Here is an 18,127-nt window from a genome sequence, read left to right as displayed (position 1 = left end):
TACACATCCTGGTAGTATAAGATCTAATCTACTTTTTAAGTATTTTCTTGTTCTTAGAAAGTTTTCTACTCCAGGTACAATATATAGAACTTGAAAGATACTCATTCGTAAAACAAACAAACACAAACATTATGTCAGTGATGATTATCACTCTGAAGTTGAACATAATATACTAAGGTAGAAAAACAGCTCTATTTCGTCCATAACTTACTTGTGGCTTAATTATTCTGTGTAAATAATTCATATAGTAACTAGGAGATATTTATTTAACACTCAAAATGCAGAGTACTGGATTGGTTGCTGCAGGGCAGGGATCCCCACTCCCATTAGGAACCAGGCCAGATGGCGGGAGGTGAGCGGCAGGCGAGGGAATGAAGCTTCATCTGTATTTACAGCCACTCCCCATGGCTCACATTACTGCCTGAGCTCCACCTCCTGTCTCATAGGAGTGAAACCCCTATTATGAACTGCATATGTGAGGGATCTAGGTTGCATGCTCCTTATGAGAATCTAATGCCTGATGATCTGTCACTGTCTCCCATTACCCCCAGATAAGACCATCTAGTTGCAGGAAAACAAGCTCAGGGCTCCCACTGATTGATTCTGCATTATAGTGACTTGCAGAATTATTTCATTATGTATTACAATGTCATAATAATATAAAGTACACAATAAATGTAATGCGCTTGAATCATCCCACAACCATTTCCCACTTCTGCTGTCTGTGGAAAAATTGTCTTCCACAAAACCCCTGTCTAGTGCCAAAAAGTTTGGGGACCACTGCCATAGGGACTGCAAAGATGAACAAGAATTTAGTCCCAGACCTCCAGAGTTCACAGATAAGATATATGAAAATAACCTTGAATGTATGGCAGAAAATAATTCCCTACGAAAATCTGTTTCCCTTCTCTGTAATATAAACTTTATTCTGATTCTACTGCTGATTATGTTTTCCTGATAGCTGTTTATGTTCCTTTGTTGGGCTTTCCATCGAGATGACTGCTTTTGATTCCTTTCTTTTTGCGTCATCACTGTTTTATGGAGCAAAATATTCAGTAGTTTTTCTGTCATGTCAGAATTATCTCATGAAGAGATTTTCTTTTCCATTGTTTTATGTTTCTACCTGGTTACTTTGTGTCTCTACAGAATCATACATTTACTTACTTTTCTGTGAATGAATAATACAACATTTAAAAAATAGATTATAGATGGGTATTTCTTAATTGCATAAGTCGTTTTCTGTAAGTAGAGTGATCAACTCAACTTTAATACTCAGATCTGTACAGATAATTCTTAAGTATGTATTAAATAACAAATTTTCCTAACACGAGTTTCTAGCTTTGTGCTACATACCTTCACATGTTTCTCAAACATCGGTGGTAGATATTGTTGGTGCCCTGCCCAGATCCCCTGTACTTCTTGTTGTACTTGTTTTGTGAAAAATTGCCCTTAGCTAAATGGGAGTGCATCACCAGGAAAACTATGTTCATCCCTCATCTTTGCACCTCTCAGCATTGAAAAAGAACACTTCTTATACGGGATATAAGACGCTGGCCTCTCTGCCTCAAAGTGGGATCAAGTCTGTGGTACAGTTGGTGCTTTCCCATGGGATTCGGCTGAAGCTCATCTCCAGTTGAGACCATATTCTTGTTTGACTTTTTCCTCTGCCCTGTCTTGTTTTCCTTAATACCTTTTTCCTGAGAGTGATCTGCGAAAATCAATTGTACAAGAACCCCTGTCTCAGGCTCCAGTAGGAATACTACCGAAAACATATGCCGATATTGATTTTATCAACTTCTCCTTAAATGTGGTTTTCTTTCTATATTTTCAGTCTCTAATAAATAATGTCATTTTATGACCCTTAATCTAGAAATCTGGAAGTCACCTTTGACCCCTACTTGTTACTGTATATCAGTAGTTCTCAAACATTTTGGTCTCCGGATGTCTTTATACTCTTAAAAATTATCAAAGAGCCTTCATTTATGTGAGGTATCTGCATAAATATTTACCACATTAGAAATTAAAACTGAAAAAATATACATTTATTTTTAAAACAGTATAAACTAAATATGAATATAAAACATTTTTATGAAAAATTGCTATATTCCTAAACAAATTTAGTCTGAACAATATCATTGTTTTACATTTTTTTCAGGGCTTTTTAATATCTAGCTTAATAGAAGTCAGCTGGATTTTGATATTTGATTCTGTATTCAGTCTATTGCAGTATTGCCAACCAGGTAGCTTTTGGGAAACACTTGGATCTCAGGAGAAAATGAGAGACAAAAGTGCCAATAATGACTTACATTATTATGAAAATACTTTTAATGCTACAGATCCTGTGGAAAAGTCTGACCTTGGATCACACTTTGAGAAACATCACTGCATATCAATTGACAAACTAGTCCTATTGATTTTGCCATGAAATGTTTAACAATGTAGTTAACCACATGAACTTCAAATACTCATAACCTGGGTTAAAATCATAGGCAAAATTCTTCTCATGTCATTCAATTCAACTTTGGTTTTAAAGAACTCGTACTGCAGAGTCATTTATTAATATAATCTGTTTCATAGCATATGCCTTAAGGATGACAATAATTGAGGCCTCCAATGATGGCAGTAATTGAGGTTCCTGTGTATTAATATATACAACTTTAGAGCGTTATTAATAAAGACTTATTTTTTTCTTTGAGAGAAAATTCTAATGTGTCAATGCTTTGTCTTTTGTTATTATCAGAGATTCTTAGTAAACAAACCGTGTTAATCAAATTGAAGGTTTAGTTCAAAGTTTTTCCATGATTTGTGTCATCACAAGTGAATGGACAGCAAATCTGAGCTTTTTCTTTACTTGTTCTCTGGAGAGATTGAAAGTACTCAGAGGTTAATGAGGACAGAATTCTTCCAGCTTAATTCACATAGGCTAATAAATAAACTATGCCCAACTTTTAAGAAAGCATAGACCTTAGTCTCATCCATTTCTTCCTGTCTTGAAATACATCTTTAAATGTTTAAAGAAAAATCTATCGCATAAAAACTAAAGTTACTCTTAGTCCTGATTACTTTGTAATAGCAGTGATGCCAGAACTGCCATTAGAGGCAATTACTTATATTTATTTTTAAAATTGTATTTATTTTTGTGAAGATGATATGTCATATGGAATAAGGCTTAGCTCATTTGCTATTTTTATTTTATTTTTACAACTCAATCATAAAACATTTACCAGGCTCCCAGTGTAACTAGGGATGATGCTAGTACTAGAGATTAGAAAACAATAGACCTTTGTCTTTAACAGGCTTGCCTATTGTAGATTTTCTTCCTCTAATAGATTATAAATTCTGTGATAGTGGACAATGTAGTACATTTGTGATCATCCAAAATATATTTATGTAAATTAGTCCAGTTTAAAAAATATATAATTTAAAAATCATCTGTAGCTCTTTACGATTGGCAATAATAGGCTGGGTTGGTGGCTTGTGCCTGGAATTCCAGCTTTTTGAGTGGCCGAGGTGGGGAGATCACTTGAGCCCAGGAGTTTGAGACCAACTTGAGCAACATAGCGAAACCCTTTCTCTACAGAAAATACAAAATGTTATTCGGGCATCGTGGCATGTGCCTGTAGTCCCAGCTACTTGGGGGGCTGAGGTGGGAGGATCACCTGAGCCCAGGAGGTCAAGGCTGCAGTGAGCTATGAATGAACCACTATAATCCTGCCTGCATGGCAGAATGACCCCCTCCCCAACCCCCCCCCCCTGAAAAAAATTAGCAGTCATCTGGATAAAAATATATAATGACATTTTTATCATCAGTCATTGGCTGGTGGCTGGTGGTAGGTGACACCACTTAAGAGTTTATTGAATTATCTTCTTTAATAATTTGAATTTTGTTTTCTTTTTCCTATAGCAGTGCTATCCAGGAAAACTTTTTATGCTAAAGGAAATGTTCCATATCCGTGCTGTTCAATATTGTAGCCACTAGCCACATGTGACCATTGAGCAGTTCAAATACAGCTAGTATGACTGAGAAACTGAAGTTTTTTTTTTTTTTTTTTTTGATACGGAGTCTCGCTGTGTCGCCCAGGCTGAAGTGCAGTGGCACGATCTCGGCTCACTGCAAGCTCCGTCTACCGGGTTTACGCCATTCTCCTGCCTCAGCCTCCCAAGTAGCTGGGACTACAGGCGCCTGCCATCTCGCCCGGCTAGTTTTTTGTATTTTTTAACAGAGACGGGGTTTCACCATGTAGGCCAGGATGGTCTCGATCTCCTGACCTCGTGATCCACCCGTCTCGGCCTCCCAAAGTGCTGGGATTACAGGCTTGAGCCACCGCGCCCGGCCGAGAAACTGAAGTTTTAATTAATCTTCATAAATTTACATTTACGTAGCTGCATGTGACTAGTATCTCCTGAATGTGACAGTACAGTTCTATAGTGTATTAACTTTATCAGAAAGTGGTAATAGTTGAATTACATAGATAGTTACTCTCATTATTTTATTTATACAGGAACCTATTTTCAGAATTGTACTTAAAGATATCTGTAATAATATTGAGTCTTAAGATTAAATTATAATGGTAATTAAATTATAATTGTTATTTTTTCAAAGTTCTATTAGAAGGTAAGCAGGCACACTTTTTCCTTTTTCTTATGACATAAATATTGCTACAATGTGCATTATAATGAATGAATCATTTTTATTCATCTCTGTTTTCATTTTTGTTATAAAGTTTAGTCACTTTGTGTTGAATGGGTTAGAGGACTGTTCAGACTGATGAGGGAAATAGGTGGTAGGAATTAGCCAGTGGGTGATGATTTTCTGCATTCGTGCAAAGGAATAAGTAGAAAAAAAATGGAATCAGTAGGACTTGAGATTTCAGTCCTTTCTGGTTTGGAGGAGCACTTGGTAGAGCTACCGCAAGACGCTTGCAAAGATATGAATACTTAGCGCAAAGGATTAATGAAAGCAGATGTCAAATAGGACTTATCCTGGAAAGCATCCAGTCTGAATTGTTTTGCAGTCATGAAGAGAAGGGGATTGTAAAATCTTTTCATTAATTAAAAAATTAATGATCATAACAACTAAGTGCGAATGTCAAAAATCATGCAGCAGTTTTTATAGTAACGATGTTATTTCTAATCAGGATGCAATAAAATTATGTGATATTTTCAGGTATGTGTGCTGTGTTTATTACTCATAATTAAATATGATGTCAAATCTTTATTTTTAGGGGATTTACTCTTACTTGAGGGAGTAAAATTGAGCAATTTTAAGAGTCCATGGGATCCTGGATTAAAAAGCTATAGTACAGGCTTATTAGTAGAGGAATGTTTCTGCTACCCTAAAATCTAACTATTCTGTGTAAGGAAGGGTCTGTTGCTTCTGTACCTTACACTTCCTCTATCACTCTCCACATACCAATTTAAAGATACTAGTTCTCTCTGACCTTTTATTGATGCCCTTAAAATCTTTATTTCTATCTAGGGTGAGCCCATCACTTTCTGTGAGGAGAGTTTTGTAAAGCACCGCTCAAGCATGATGAAACAGTTCCTGGAAACTGCAGTTAACCTCCAGCTTTTTAAGCAGGTAAGAATGGACCTCCACATTTTTCTTTTGTAACAGAACATCGTCAGTTTTACATGTTTGTATTGCTCTAAAACTATATACAAACCCTGAGTAGCATCTTTTCTAGAATTTCAGGAAAGTTTTCTTTCTTTTATAACTCTGTAACTAGTTATGACATAGCACTCTAGAAATACTATGTAATAACTTTGCTATTAAAAAATTTCTCATCAAATGTGATAGAGCTTAAAGTCTTATTGAGGAAGAATATATATTCACAGAAGCAGCAGCAACATGACTAGTTTTACCTATATAAGGCATCTTAGAAGAAGTTATTTTGGTATGGTGGATTGATATGGTAAACAAACTATTTTTATAGGATTATTCCATTGTAATACAGTTTATAAAATAGTTTATAAAATGAATATTTAACTGTTTAAGCTTTGTAAGACTTTTTAATACTCATGCATTCAGAATTAAAAATAAGACTCATGGTTATGCTGTTTGTCCTGATTTTTGGTTCAGAAAATATAATTGCTATTTCAAAAAAGCAGTAACTAGACATCAGATTTCAGAAATTTTGGATGCACCGGTTCTGTCATTCCATTGTGTAATCATAGCAAGTCTCTTAAATTGGGTTGTCTTCGTTTCTGTATACAAATTTTGAATTAAGTTCTTAACACTTGTTTTTCTTATTCCGCATGACAAGTGTAAAGTTTACTATGTGAATTAAACATTTAATGAAGACCTACTGTGTGTCATAAACTGTGCTCAGGGCCAGGATACAAAAATGAATAAAAAGTCAGTAATGCCCTTGAGAAGCTGACAGTCTTAACAACTTTTTTTGAACTGTTAGAAGAGAAGATACTAGATAACTCAAGATAACCTTCAAATTAGGTCAGTAAAGAAATCAACATGGCAACAATTAATGCTACTACTTCTGAGGAATTTTTAAAAAATTATCTGAGATTACAAAATACTCTGGGGCAGGGAGAGATACCTGTCTTCCAATAAGTGAAGTTTTACATTAAGGAAACGGGTAAGGTTATTCTATATACAAACTTAAGGAGCATGGATTTCATGATCAGAGATGTCTTGTGAATTTCCAAAAAATTCACTCTTGGGCTGCTTTTGGAGCATTTTGTCCCTAGAGGTCTCTAAGCATAGACTGAATTACTTCCCAGGGTTGAAAGGAAGATCAAGTGATAGTACTTTATAAATGCTAAAGTATAGCACAGTACAGTCCCTGGCTAGTCATGCAGTGCATGCTTGTTGAGTAAAATATCAGTACCTTTTTGTATTTTTCTCTGTCAAGAAGAGACACTGTCTTCCATTATCAAAACTGAGTTGTGAAGATTATATGGGGGTCAGGGGTTGAATGGGTAGGTAGAATATCTAACTTACTTCCCTATGATTATGAGCTTCTGTAACTAGATCCTTACCACTTAATAAAGTTAACAAAACGGTAATTTTTTTGCATAGTTACAGAAGCATTTACTTTTTAGGAGTCATGTATAGTTGGGTTACATCTTGACTGTATCACAGAGTATCTATTTTACATTAGTACATATTTCTTTTTCTTTAAAATAGAAATATCACCACCTACCTCACAGGATTATAGTAAGGTTTATGTGAATTAACACGTGTAACTCTCAGCACAGTGCATGGTGCTTTGTTGATGCTCCGCAAATCTTAATGTCTGCCTCATTCTTAGAGAAATTACATTAAAAAATACCTATCTGTGTAGGACTTTTAAAAAATACAATTTGGTCAAGGAGGTTAAATGTAAAATATGAAAATAGTCAACCAAAGAACTAATTATATGGACAATGTGGATAGTCTTACTTGCACAAATTGGCTGTCTTCTAGAACTTGATATACTTATGATTCTTAAAAATGTGATACATGAAGATAGCCCTGAAAGGATTGAAAAAGATTCTTGTTGACAGAGTTTCACAAACTTCTAAAAGAAGAGTCAGTTGGTAAAAAACTAACACAGATGAATCCTCAGAGATTCTACTGATACAGCTGAAAAAATATAAAAATATTTATTAGGTACAAAAGATTTGTAACTATGACTTTGTGATCCATTATAGGTCTAGAATTATTCAGGTTATCTCTTAGCACAGCTTATGCTTCAAATTTGAGAGGACTTCGACCCAGGAGAGCAGCATATAATTTTAAGGAAAGAGTTAAAGTGAAGTTTTATTTCTGATAATATGGCAAGGTAGGATCCATAAATAACCTACGTACTACAATTTAAAACGTAATATTTAAAGAACTCCTTACGTTGAGACAGTGTAAGAGACAAAACCTAGTGCTCATTTTACAAGATGAGAAGTGTAATAGGAGACCCAATTCCTGTAATTCTGAGAAGACTTAGTGTACAAGTAAACTACAAATAAAGGTGCTTCCTTTCTCACTCAGTTTCCTGGGGATCTGTAAGGAAACTCATACATCCAAAGCATTAGTGCTGGGTAGAGGGAAGGGAAAAGTGCTGCTAAGAAGTAACCGCATGTCAGCCTGCACAGGAATTTGCAGCCTGGATTAATATTTTCTGATTTTGGCTGACAAAACTCAAACCAAATTTAAAGTGACCCTAAATGTGCCCCCAGACCTCAGGAAGAGGCAAACATACATTCCCTCTTCAGGAAATCACCTTCAGCCAGGCATCAAATAATTCGTCCAGCTAAAAGTCCAAAAGGATATTTTACTATTAAAAATTATTAAAAGAACCGGGTACAGTGACTCACAGGAGAAAAATTATTAGATCCTAGCAATAGGTGCCTGTAATCCCAGCATTTGGGAGACCGAAATGGGTAGATCAGGCCAGGAGATCGAGACCATCCTGGCTAATACGGTGAAACCCCGTCTCTACTAAAAAAAAAAAAAAAAAAAAATTAGCTGGGCGTGGTGGCAGGCGCCTGTAGTCCCAGCTACTTGGAAGGCTGAGGCAGGAGAATGGCATTAACCTGGAAGGTGGAGCTTGCAGTGACTGAGATTGCACTGTTGCACTCTGCACTCTGGCCTGGGCGACAGAGTGAGACTCTGTCTCAAAAAAAAAAAAAAAAAGAAAAAAGAAAAATTATTAAAAATACAAGGGAACAAATTATAAATGAGAACTAGCAGAAACAACAGATGAAACTGACTTGCAAAGATTTTAAATATTGGAATTATCAGAAATAGAATTTGAAAATAGCCTGTTTAATATGTTTAAAGAAGAAACAAGCTTTAAAATGTTCAGAGAAGAAAAACTTTAAAGAGTGCAAAGACAATTTCAAAGAGGTAGCAAATAAACTTCTGTTAGGGAAGCATGTGATAATTGAAATTAAATAAATTGATGAGTGTAACTGCAGATCAGATATAAGTGAAAAGAGGTTTGCTAAGCTGAAGATATATTTGGAAAAGAAGTTATACAGAATATGGTATGGAAAGACAGAGAAATAGAAAATACAGGAAGTTGATAGATGTAGAGGGTAGACTAAAAATGTCCTTAAATTCATGTAGTCAGTTCTAATAGGTGAAGACAGAAAATGGAGCAGAGACAGTAGTTGAAAGGATAGTGCCAGAACCAGTGAAAATACACTTCATAAATTTACAAATTTATGAAGTCTTAACATCCAAACCGAATAAAGAAGAATCTATGCCCACACACAGTGTATATTCAGCTATAAAACACTAAAGAAAAGGGAATTTTTTTTTTAAATAGGAGAAAAAAAGATTACCTTCAAAGGAGCAACATATTGATGGCTTACTTCACTGCAGCAACAATGGAATCTAAAAGATACTGGTATGGTATCTTCTATGTGTTGAGAAAAAATGCCTAGAATTCTGTGCCAAACAAAACACCTTTTAATTATGAGTGACATGAGGACATTTCCCAAGAAAAACTGAGTTTGTTCCCATTGTGTTGGTTTTATTAATGTGTCTACTTGGCTAGGCTACCATCCTCAATTATTCCATCAAACAGCAATTTAGGTTTTGCTATGTAGGGATTTTAAAGATAAAATTAAAACTCCTAATCATTTGACTGTAAATAAAGAAGATTATTCTAGATAATCTAATTGGTGAACCTATCTGAATCACTTGGAAAACCTTAAAAGGAGGACTAACCAGCCTGGACAGTATGGTGAAACCCTGTTTCTACAAAAAATACAAAAATTAGCTGGATATAGTAGTTCACACCTATAGTCCCAGCTACTATGGAGGCTAACGTGGATCACCTAAGCCCAGGTGGTTGAGGCTGCAGTGAGCTGTGAGCATGCCTGCCACTGCACTCCAGCCTGGATGACAGAGTGAGACCCTGTGTCAAAACAAACAAGCAAACAACAACAACAGCAACAAAACAGGAGTAAGGTTTCCTTCAGAGAGAGAATTCTACTTGTGGATGACAGCTTGGTTCTTTGCCCCTTAGCTCAAGACTGCCCATGATTTTCCCTTACTAACAACCTGTCCTGTGAATTTCAGACTTGCTTAGCCAGCCCTGCAATCATGTAAGCCAATTCCTTCTCATAAATCTAATGTGTATGTGTATAAATATAGAATCTCCAACTGTTTTTTCTTCTCCAGTTGAACCCTGACTCATACACCAATAGCAAAAAGAAATCCTTAAGGAAGTACTTTAAGGAAGTACCTCAGGGAGAAAATCTTCTCAAATGAAAGATCCAAGTTGGATGGTCTGAGATACAAGAAGTAAGGAAGAGCAAAAGACATGTTAAATATATGGATTAAAATGAAGCAGTATTGACTGTATAAGCCAGGCAAATTATTCCGTATGTTCAAGAATCAAATGGCTCCAATTCAGATTCCAAAAAGTTCCTCTTTTACTTATTGCAAAATCATACCTAATTTTCAAACACTAAAAATTTCCCTCTGAGAAAGGTGCCAACTATTTTTTTTTTCCTTTTTGAGATGGAGTCTCGTTCTGTCGCCCAGGCTGGAGTGCAGTGGCGAGATCTCAGCTCACTGCAACCTCTGCCTCCCAAGTTCAAGCGGTTCTCCTGCCTCAGCCTCCTGAGTAGCTGGGATTACAGGCACGTGCCATGATGTCAGCTATTCTTATTGGGACTCCTAGCATATACAGTATAGCCAAAAAAAAAAAAAAGTATAAAGATTTAGAAAGAAACATACCAAACTGACGTTTTTATTTCTTTGGAGATAGATGTTTCTTAAAACATGATGGAATAAATTTGACTTGATTGAAATTCAGAACTTTTAGTCATCAAAAAAAACAGTATATTTGCAATACGTACAAATTGCTCAAGGATTTAGAATCTACAGTATAATAAACAAACTACCACATGCCAGTAAAAACATATCATCCAATATAATTTAATTGTTCAAAAGATTTGAATAGGCACACGCAGATGAAGAAACTTGCATCATTAATAATGATCAGTAAGATACTCAGCCTCATTAGTAATCAGAGAACGTCAAATAAAAAATAATGAAATAGTACTTGACGATCACCAGACTTGCCAAGTTTTAAAAACCTGAAAATCCCCAGTTCGGGCAAGAACATAGAGCAAGGGACAAATATTTAACTGTTTATTGAAGTGTAAATTTGCACAAGTTAACACTTTGGTTCTACCATTTTATTTTTAGAATATGAATTTCCTATGACCCAGAAATTGCATTTTGAAATGTGTACCAAAAGTCATTTACCAAAATTGCTCATAAAAGCAAAGTCTGGATGTTATCTTAGATATCCATCAGTGTTAAAATCAGTAGATTGTTACATTCATACAACAGAACACTAAACATCAGGGAAATGAATTAACTACAGCCAAACTGAAAATGAGTGAATCGAAAGGAGCAAGTTACTGAAGAGATATGTGATGAGACAGTTTATGTAATATTTGAAAGCAAGAAAAGCTAAATAATATATTAGGTAAATATATTTATGTGATAAAACCATAAAGAAAGGCAAATCTTGACTGTTACATAAAGTGTTCTATAAATATAACCACTATTCTTTGTAAGCTATTTAAAATAAATTTTAAAGTCTTTCAAATAAATACCAATATTGTGATTTGATCCTCAAGAAAAGAAAATAAAAAGCAAGGAAAGAATAAACTGAAAGGACTGTGGGCTCTTCTATAGAAAGGAAGAAGAAAGAATATAATATAAACAAAAAAGAATCTATGCCCACACACAGTGTATATTCAGCTATAAAACGTTAAAGAAAAAGGGAAATTTTTTTATTTAAATGGGAGAAAAAAGATTACCTTCAAAGGAGCAACATATTGACAGCTTACTTCACATCAGTAATAATGGAATCTAGAAGATACTGGCATGAGATCTTCAATGTGTTGAGAAAGAAATACCTAAAATTCTGTGCCAAATAAAACACCTTTTAATTATGAGTGACATGAGGACATTTCCCAAGAAAAACTGAGTTTGCTCCCATTGTGTTGGTTTTATTAATGTGTCCACTTGGCTAGGCTACCAACCCCAATTATTCCATCAAACAGTAATTTAAGTTTTATTATGAAGGGATTTTAAAGATAAAATTAAAACTCCTAATTATTTGACTATAAATAAAGATTATTCTAGATAATCTGATTGGTGTACCTGTCTGAATCTCTTGGAAAGCCTTAAAAAGAGGACTAACCAGCCTGGGCAGCATGGTGAAACCCTATTTCTACAAAAAACACAAAAATTAGCTAGACGTGGTGGTGCACACCTGTAGTCCCAGCTACTAGGGAGGCTAACTAGGGAGGTCCCTGAAAGGGAGGGACCTTTTCAGGAAGGGCAGCATTCTCCTAGTTTACTTATCATTTTAAAAATATTTCAGTTGTATAATTTTTGATGTATTTTATTTTTAAAAAAATTTAATTGACAATAGTGTATGTTTATGGGCTACAATGTGATGTTTCAATATACACACACATTGTAGAATGATTATATAAAGCTAATTAACATATCTATCACCTCACATACTTCTTTACAATGTTGAGAACATTTATAATCTACTTTTTTAGGCCAGGTACAGCGGCTCATGCTGGTGATCCCAGCACTTTGTGAGGCTGATGGGGGTGGATCACCTGAGGTCAGGAGTTCGAGACCAGCCTGGCCAACATGGTGAAACCTTGTCTCTAATAAAAATACAAAAATTAGCCAGGCAAGGTGTCGCAGGCCTGTAATTCCAGCTACACGGGAGGCTGAAGCAGGAGAATAGCTTGAACCTGGGAGGCAGAGGTTGCAGTGAGCCAAGATTGTGCCAGTGTACTCCAGCCTGGGCAACAGATTGAGACTCCATTTCAAAGAAAAAAAAAAAACAACACAAAAACCCCTACTCTTTTAGCAATTTTGAAATGTACACTACATTAGTATTAACTGTGGTCACTATACCATGCAGTAGATCTCAAAAACCTATTTCTCTTGTCTAACTGAAACTTTGTATCCTTTGATCAAAATCTCCCCTCCCCTGGACACTCCTTCCTTCAGTCAACAAAGCATAAGCTACCAACTATCCTTGCTTTATTATTTAAACTGTTACTATTTACTGAAAGTATTGTGTTAAAACATAGATATTTTTAATGTTTATACATCATCCAGTAATAGGCTGTATTTTCATTGACAGTTGACTTCTTAACCTCTTTTGGTCTCAGTTTCTGCATCTGTAACATGAGTTAGAGTGAAAGATCACTGAGTTTCAGATACCTCTCATCTCTAACATTCCATGATACTTTGAAATAAACATAGCTTAGATGGATGATAGTGGGTTCCATTTGTATGAATTTCTCTTTAGATAATGGATTTGGAAGGAATCCCAGAAACAGTTCCTTAAATCCACAACTCTGACATTACTGTCTTTCTTTAGCTAGCAGCTTTACAAATATTTAAGCCATTTTCAGCTCTCTTACTTTTATCTCATACTAATACAATGAAGGAAATTATTTTCTTCTGTACATTGCTTGTTATTAAGGCCCCTGGAACTGAAGTTTTTTTCTGCTCATCTTACCATACATTCGCCATGGCTAAGGACCATGGCAAAACCAAACCTTTCCTACCTTTCATATAGTAATATAAATGTGTATCAACTTTTCTATCCAACAGAGTGCCCCCCCATGGCAGAAGAGAATACATTTTTTAAAGGGTATGGGGGGTGGCTGTGTGAGCCCACTGATAAGCACGTTTTAGGAAGCATTCTGCATTTTTCCAAAACATTTATACATTTTGTATTCTATATCACAATATAGCTATGGCAAGTGGCTATAATAGTTCAAATGTCAACCCTTTCTATTCCTTTATAGCTCTGTTCATGTCTGAGTTACAGAATTTATCCCATGTTATTGTAATTTATCTTTTTTATATTGACTTCACCTCTCTAAAGTCTCCCCAGAGTGTCCCTCCCCCTCACTAAGTCTGTACTCCTTTTTCCTGTGCCTATATTACTTTAAACACCTTTTATTTATTCATGTACTCTCATTGAATTTAGTGTGCAATCCAAGAGCCTCACCAAGACTATAAACTTACGGGATCTCCATGAGTATAGGTCCTTTTAACTGATAATCTAGATTACTGTTAGGAAACTTATTTAATAGTGAAGGAACTCACGTATATTAAAATAGAAACTCAAAATAATTCTGCTTGCCCAAATTCTAACTTTATCGAGGAGGAAAATGATAAATATTCAAATTGGAAAAATCTTTTTTAGTGTTCCCCTAAAACCTTGTCTAACTTTCATTGAGTAATAAAAATGTGTATTTCTCAAACTTTTCTATCCATAAAAGTGCCCCCCATGGCAGAAGAGAATACATATTTTTAAAGAGTATGAGGGGGTGGCTGTAGAAGCCCAGTGACAGGCACATTTTAGGAAGCGTTCTGCATTTTTCCAAAACATTTATACATGTTGTACATTCTATATCACAACATAGCAGTGTTTATTTTAAAGTGAAAGCATTTAAAATACTGGTTGTATTACCTTCTTCTTACCTTCATATTAAAATAAAATTAAGATGTCAGTTAAATATACCATGTGCATCCTTTGACTTTGTGTTCTTAGTCACACAATTGAGTGTCACTAATGTCAGGTCTGTACCCCTGTTAAGAGTATTGGCTTGGAATCCAGTAGATCTGCATTTGTATCCTGGTTCTGCCACTTTCTTGGAATATCACACTATGTAAGGCGTTTGGTCTCTCTCTGGGCTCCAAATCTTTGCCCAATTTCCTATTCTAATGCAATATGCAATCACATTGAATGTTCCTTCACACATATATTTCACAATGTCAGGTTTTGTCTATGCCATACTATACCACCAGTGTTAATATGCTTCCTGTCATTCTTCCATAGCTTCCATTGTTCAAACGTCAACCCTTACATTGATCACTCTGTCTTTTCTATTCCTTTAGATTTTTTTTCTTTTTTTCTTTTACTGTTTTTGTTTGAATTATACTTTAAGTTCTAGGGTACATGTGCACAATGTGCAGGTTTGTTACATAGGTATACATGTGTCATGTTGATTTGCTGCACCCACCAACTCGTCATTTACATTAGGTATTTCTCCTAATGCTATACCTCCCCTAGTCCCCTACCTGCCAACAGGCCCTGGTGTGTGATGTTCCTGCCCTGTGTCCAAGTGTTCTCATTGTTCAATTCCCACCTATGAGCAAGAACATGCAGTGTTTGGTTTTCTGTCCTTGTGGTAGTTTGCTGAGAATGATGGTTTCCAGCTTCATCCATGTCCCTGCAAAGGACATGAACTCATCCATTTTTTTATGGATGCATAGTATTCTATGGTGTATATGTACCACATTTTCTTAATCCAGTCTATCATTGATGGACATTTGGGTTGTTTCCAAGTCTTTGCTATTGTGAATACTGCTGCCATAAACATACGTGTGTGTATGTCTTTATAGTAGCATAATTTATAATCCTTTGGGTATATACCCAGTAATGGGATGGCTGGGTCAAATGGTATTTCTAGTTCTAGATCCTTGAGGAATCATCACACTGTTTTCCACAATGGTTGAACTAATTTACACTCCCATCAACAGTGTGAAAGCTTTCCTATTTCTCCACATCCTCTCCAGCATCTGTTGTTTCTTAACTTTTTAATGATTGCCATTGTAACTGGCATGAGATGGTATCACATTGGGGTTTTGATTTGCATTTCTCTGATGACCAGTGATGATGAGCATTTTTTCATATGTCTGTTGCCAGCATAAATATCTTCTTTTGAGAAGTGTCTGTTCATATCCTTTGCCCACTTTTTTGATGGAGTTGTTTATTTTCTTGTAAATTTGTTTGAGTTCTTTGTAGATTTTGGATAACAGCCCTTTGTCAGATGAGCAGATTGCAAAAATTTCCTCCCATTCTGTAGGTTGCCTGTTCACTCTGATGGTAGTTTCTTTTGCCATGCAGAAGCTTTTTAGTTGAATTAGATGCCATTTGTCTATTTTGGCTTTTGTTGCCCTTGCTTTTGGTGTTTTATCATGAAGTCCTTGCCCATACCAATGTTCTGAATGGTATTGCGTAGGTTTTCTAGGGTTTTTATGGCTTTAGGCCTAACATTTAAGTCTTTAATCCATCTTGAATTAATTTTTGTATAAGGTGTAAGGAAGGGATCCAGTTTCAGCTTTCTACTTATGGTTAGCCAGTTTTCCCAGCACCATTTATTAAATTGGGAATCCTTTCTGCATTTCTTGTTGTTGTCAGATTTGTCAAAGATCAGATGGTGGTAGATGTGTGGTATTATTTCTGAGGGCTCTGTTCTGTTCCATTGGTCTATATCTCTGTTTTGGTACCAGCACCATGCTATATCGGTTACTGTAGCCTTGTAGTATAGTCTGAAGTCAGGTAGCGTGATTCCTCTAGCTTTCTTCTTTTTGCTTAGGATTGTCTTGGCAATGTGGTCTCTTTTTTGGTTCCATATGAACTTTAAAGTAGTTTTTTCCAATTCTGTGAAGAAAGTTATTGGTAGCTTGATGGGGATGACATTGAATCTATAAATTAACATGGGCAGTACGGCCATTTTCACGATATTGGTTCTTCCTATCCATGAGTATGGAATGTTCTTCCATTTCTTCATGTCCTCTTTTATTTTGTTGAGCAGTGGTTTGTAGTTCTCCTTGAAGATGTCCTTCACATCCCTTGTACGTTGGATTGCTAGATATTTTATTCTCTTTATAGCAGTTGTGAATGGGATTACACTCATGATTTGGCTCTCTGTTTATCTGTTACTGGTGTAAAAGAATGCTTGTGATTTTTGCACACTGATTTTGTATCCTGAGACTTTGCTGAAGTTGCTTACCAGCTTAAGGACATTTTGGGCTGAGACAATGGGGTTTTCTAAATATACAATCATGTCATCTGCAAACAGAGACAATTTGAATTCCTCTTTTCCTAATTGAATACACTTTATTTCTTTCTCTTGCCTGATTGCCATGGCCAGAACTTCCAACACTATGTTGAATAGGAGTGGTGAGAGGGCATCCTTGTCTTGTGCCAGTTTTTAAAGGAAATGCTTCCAGTTTTTGCCCATTCAGTATGATACTGGCTGTGGGTTTGTCATAAATAGCTCTTATTATTTTGAGGTATGTTCCATCAGTACCTAGTTTATTGTGAGTTTTGAGCATGAAGGGCTGTTGAATTTTGTCAAAGGCCTTTTCTGCATCTATTGAGATAATCGTGGTTTTTGTCATTGGTTCTGTTTATGTGATGAATTAATGTTTATTGATTTGTGTATGTTAAACCAGCCCTGCATCCCAGGGATGAAGCCTACTTGATCGTGGTGGATAAGCTTTTTGATGTGCTGCTGGATTTGGTTTGCCAGTGTTTTTTTGTATATTTTCGCATCAATGTTCGTCAGAGATACTGGTCTAAAATTCTCTTTTTTGTTGTTGTATCTCTGTCAGGCTTTGGTATCAGGATGATGCTGGCCTCATGAAATGAGTTAGGGAAGATTCCCTCTTTTTCTGTTGATTGGAATAGTTTCAGAAGGAATGGTATCAGCTCCTCTTTGTACCTCTGGTAGAATTCAGCTGTGAATCCATCTGGTCCTGGACTTTTTTGGTTGATAGGCTATGAATTATTGCCTCAATTTCAGGGCCTGTTATTGGTCTATTCAGAGATTCAACTTCTTCCTGGTTTAGTCCTGGGAGGGTGTATGTGTCCGGGAATTTATCCATTTCTTCTAGATTTTCTAGTTTATTTGCATAGAGTCCAGGAATTTATCCATTTCTTCTAGATTTTCTAGTTTATTTGCATAGAGGTGTTTATAGTATTCTCTGATGGTAGTTTGTATTTCTGTGGGATTGGTGGTGATATCCCCTTTATCATTTTTTTATTGTGTCGATTTGATTCTTCTCTCTTTTCTTCTCTTTAGTCTTGCGAGCAGTCTCTCAGTTTTGTTGATCTTTTTCAAAAAACCAGCTCCTGGACTCATTGATTTTTTTGAGTTTTTTTGGGTCTCTATCTTTTTCAGTTCTGCTCTGGTCTTAGTTATTTCTTGCCTTCTGCTAGTTTTTGAATGTGTTTGCACTTGCTTCTCTAGTTCTTTTAATTGTGATGTTAGGGTGTCAATTTTAGATCTTTCCTGCTTTCTCTTGTGGGCATTTAGTGCT

At 35.8% G+C, this 18,127-nt stretch overlaps 1 protein-coding gene across 1 annotated transcript in view; it reads left to right on the top strand.

The window, feature by feature from the left end:
• Positions 1-18,127, top strand: part of DENND1B (DENN/MADD domain containing 1B) — a 273,857-nt gene that overhangs the window by 194,747 nt on the left and 60,983 nt on the right. Inside the window, exon 13 of the mRNA XM_011931685.1 lies at positions 5,480-5,581. Coding sequence (XP_011787075.1) covers positions 5,480-5,581 — 102 coding nt within the window. The remainder of the gene's footprint in view (positions 1-5,479; positions 5,582-18,127) is intronic.

This window comes from Colobus angolensis, unplaced genomic scaffold, assembly GCF_000951035.1.
Source record: "Colobus angolensis palliatus isolate OR3802 unplaced genomic scaffold, Cang.pa_1.0 Scaffold91, whole genome shotgun sequence".
NCBI classification, from domain to species: domain Eukaryota; kingdom Metazoa; phylum Chordata; class Mammalia; order Primates; family Cercopithecidae; genus Colobus; species Colobus angolensis.
This window is presented reverse-complemented; position numbering and strand designations above follow the sequence as displayed.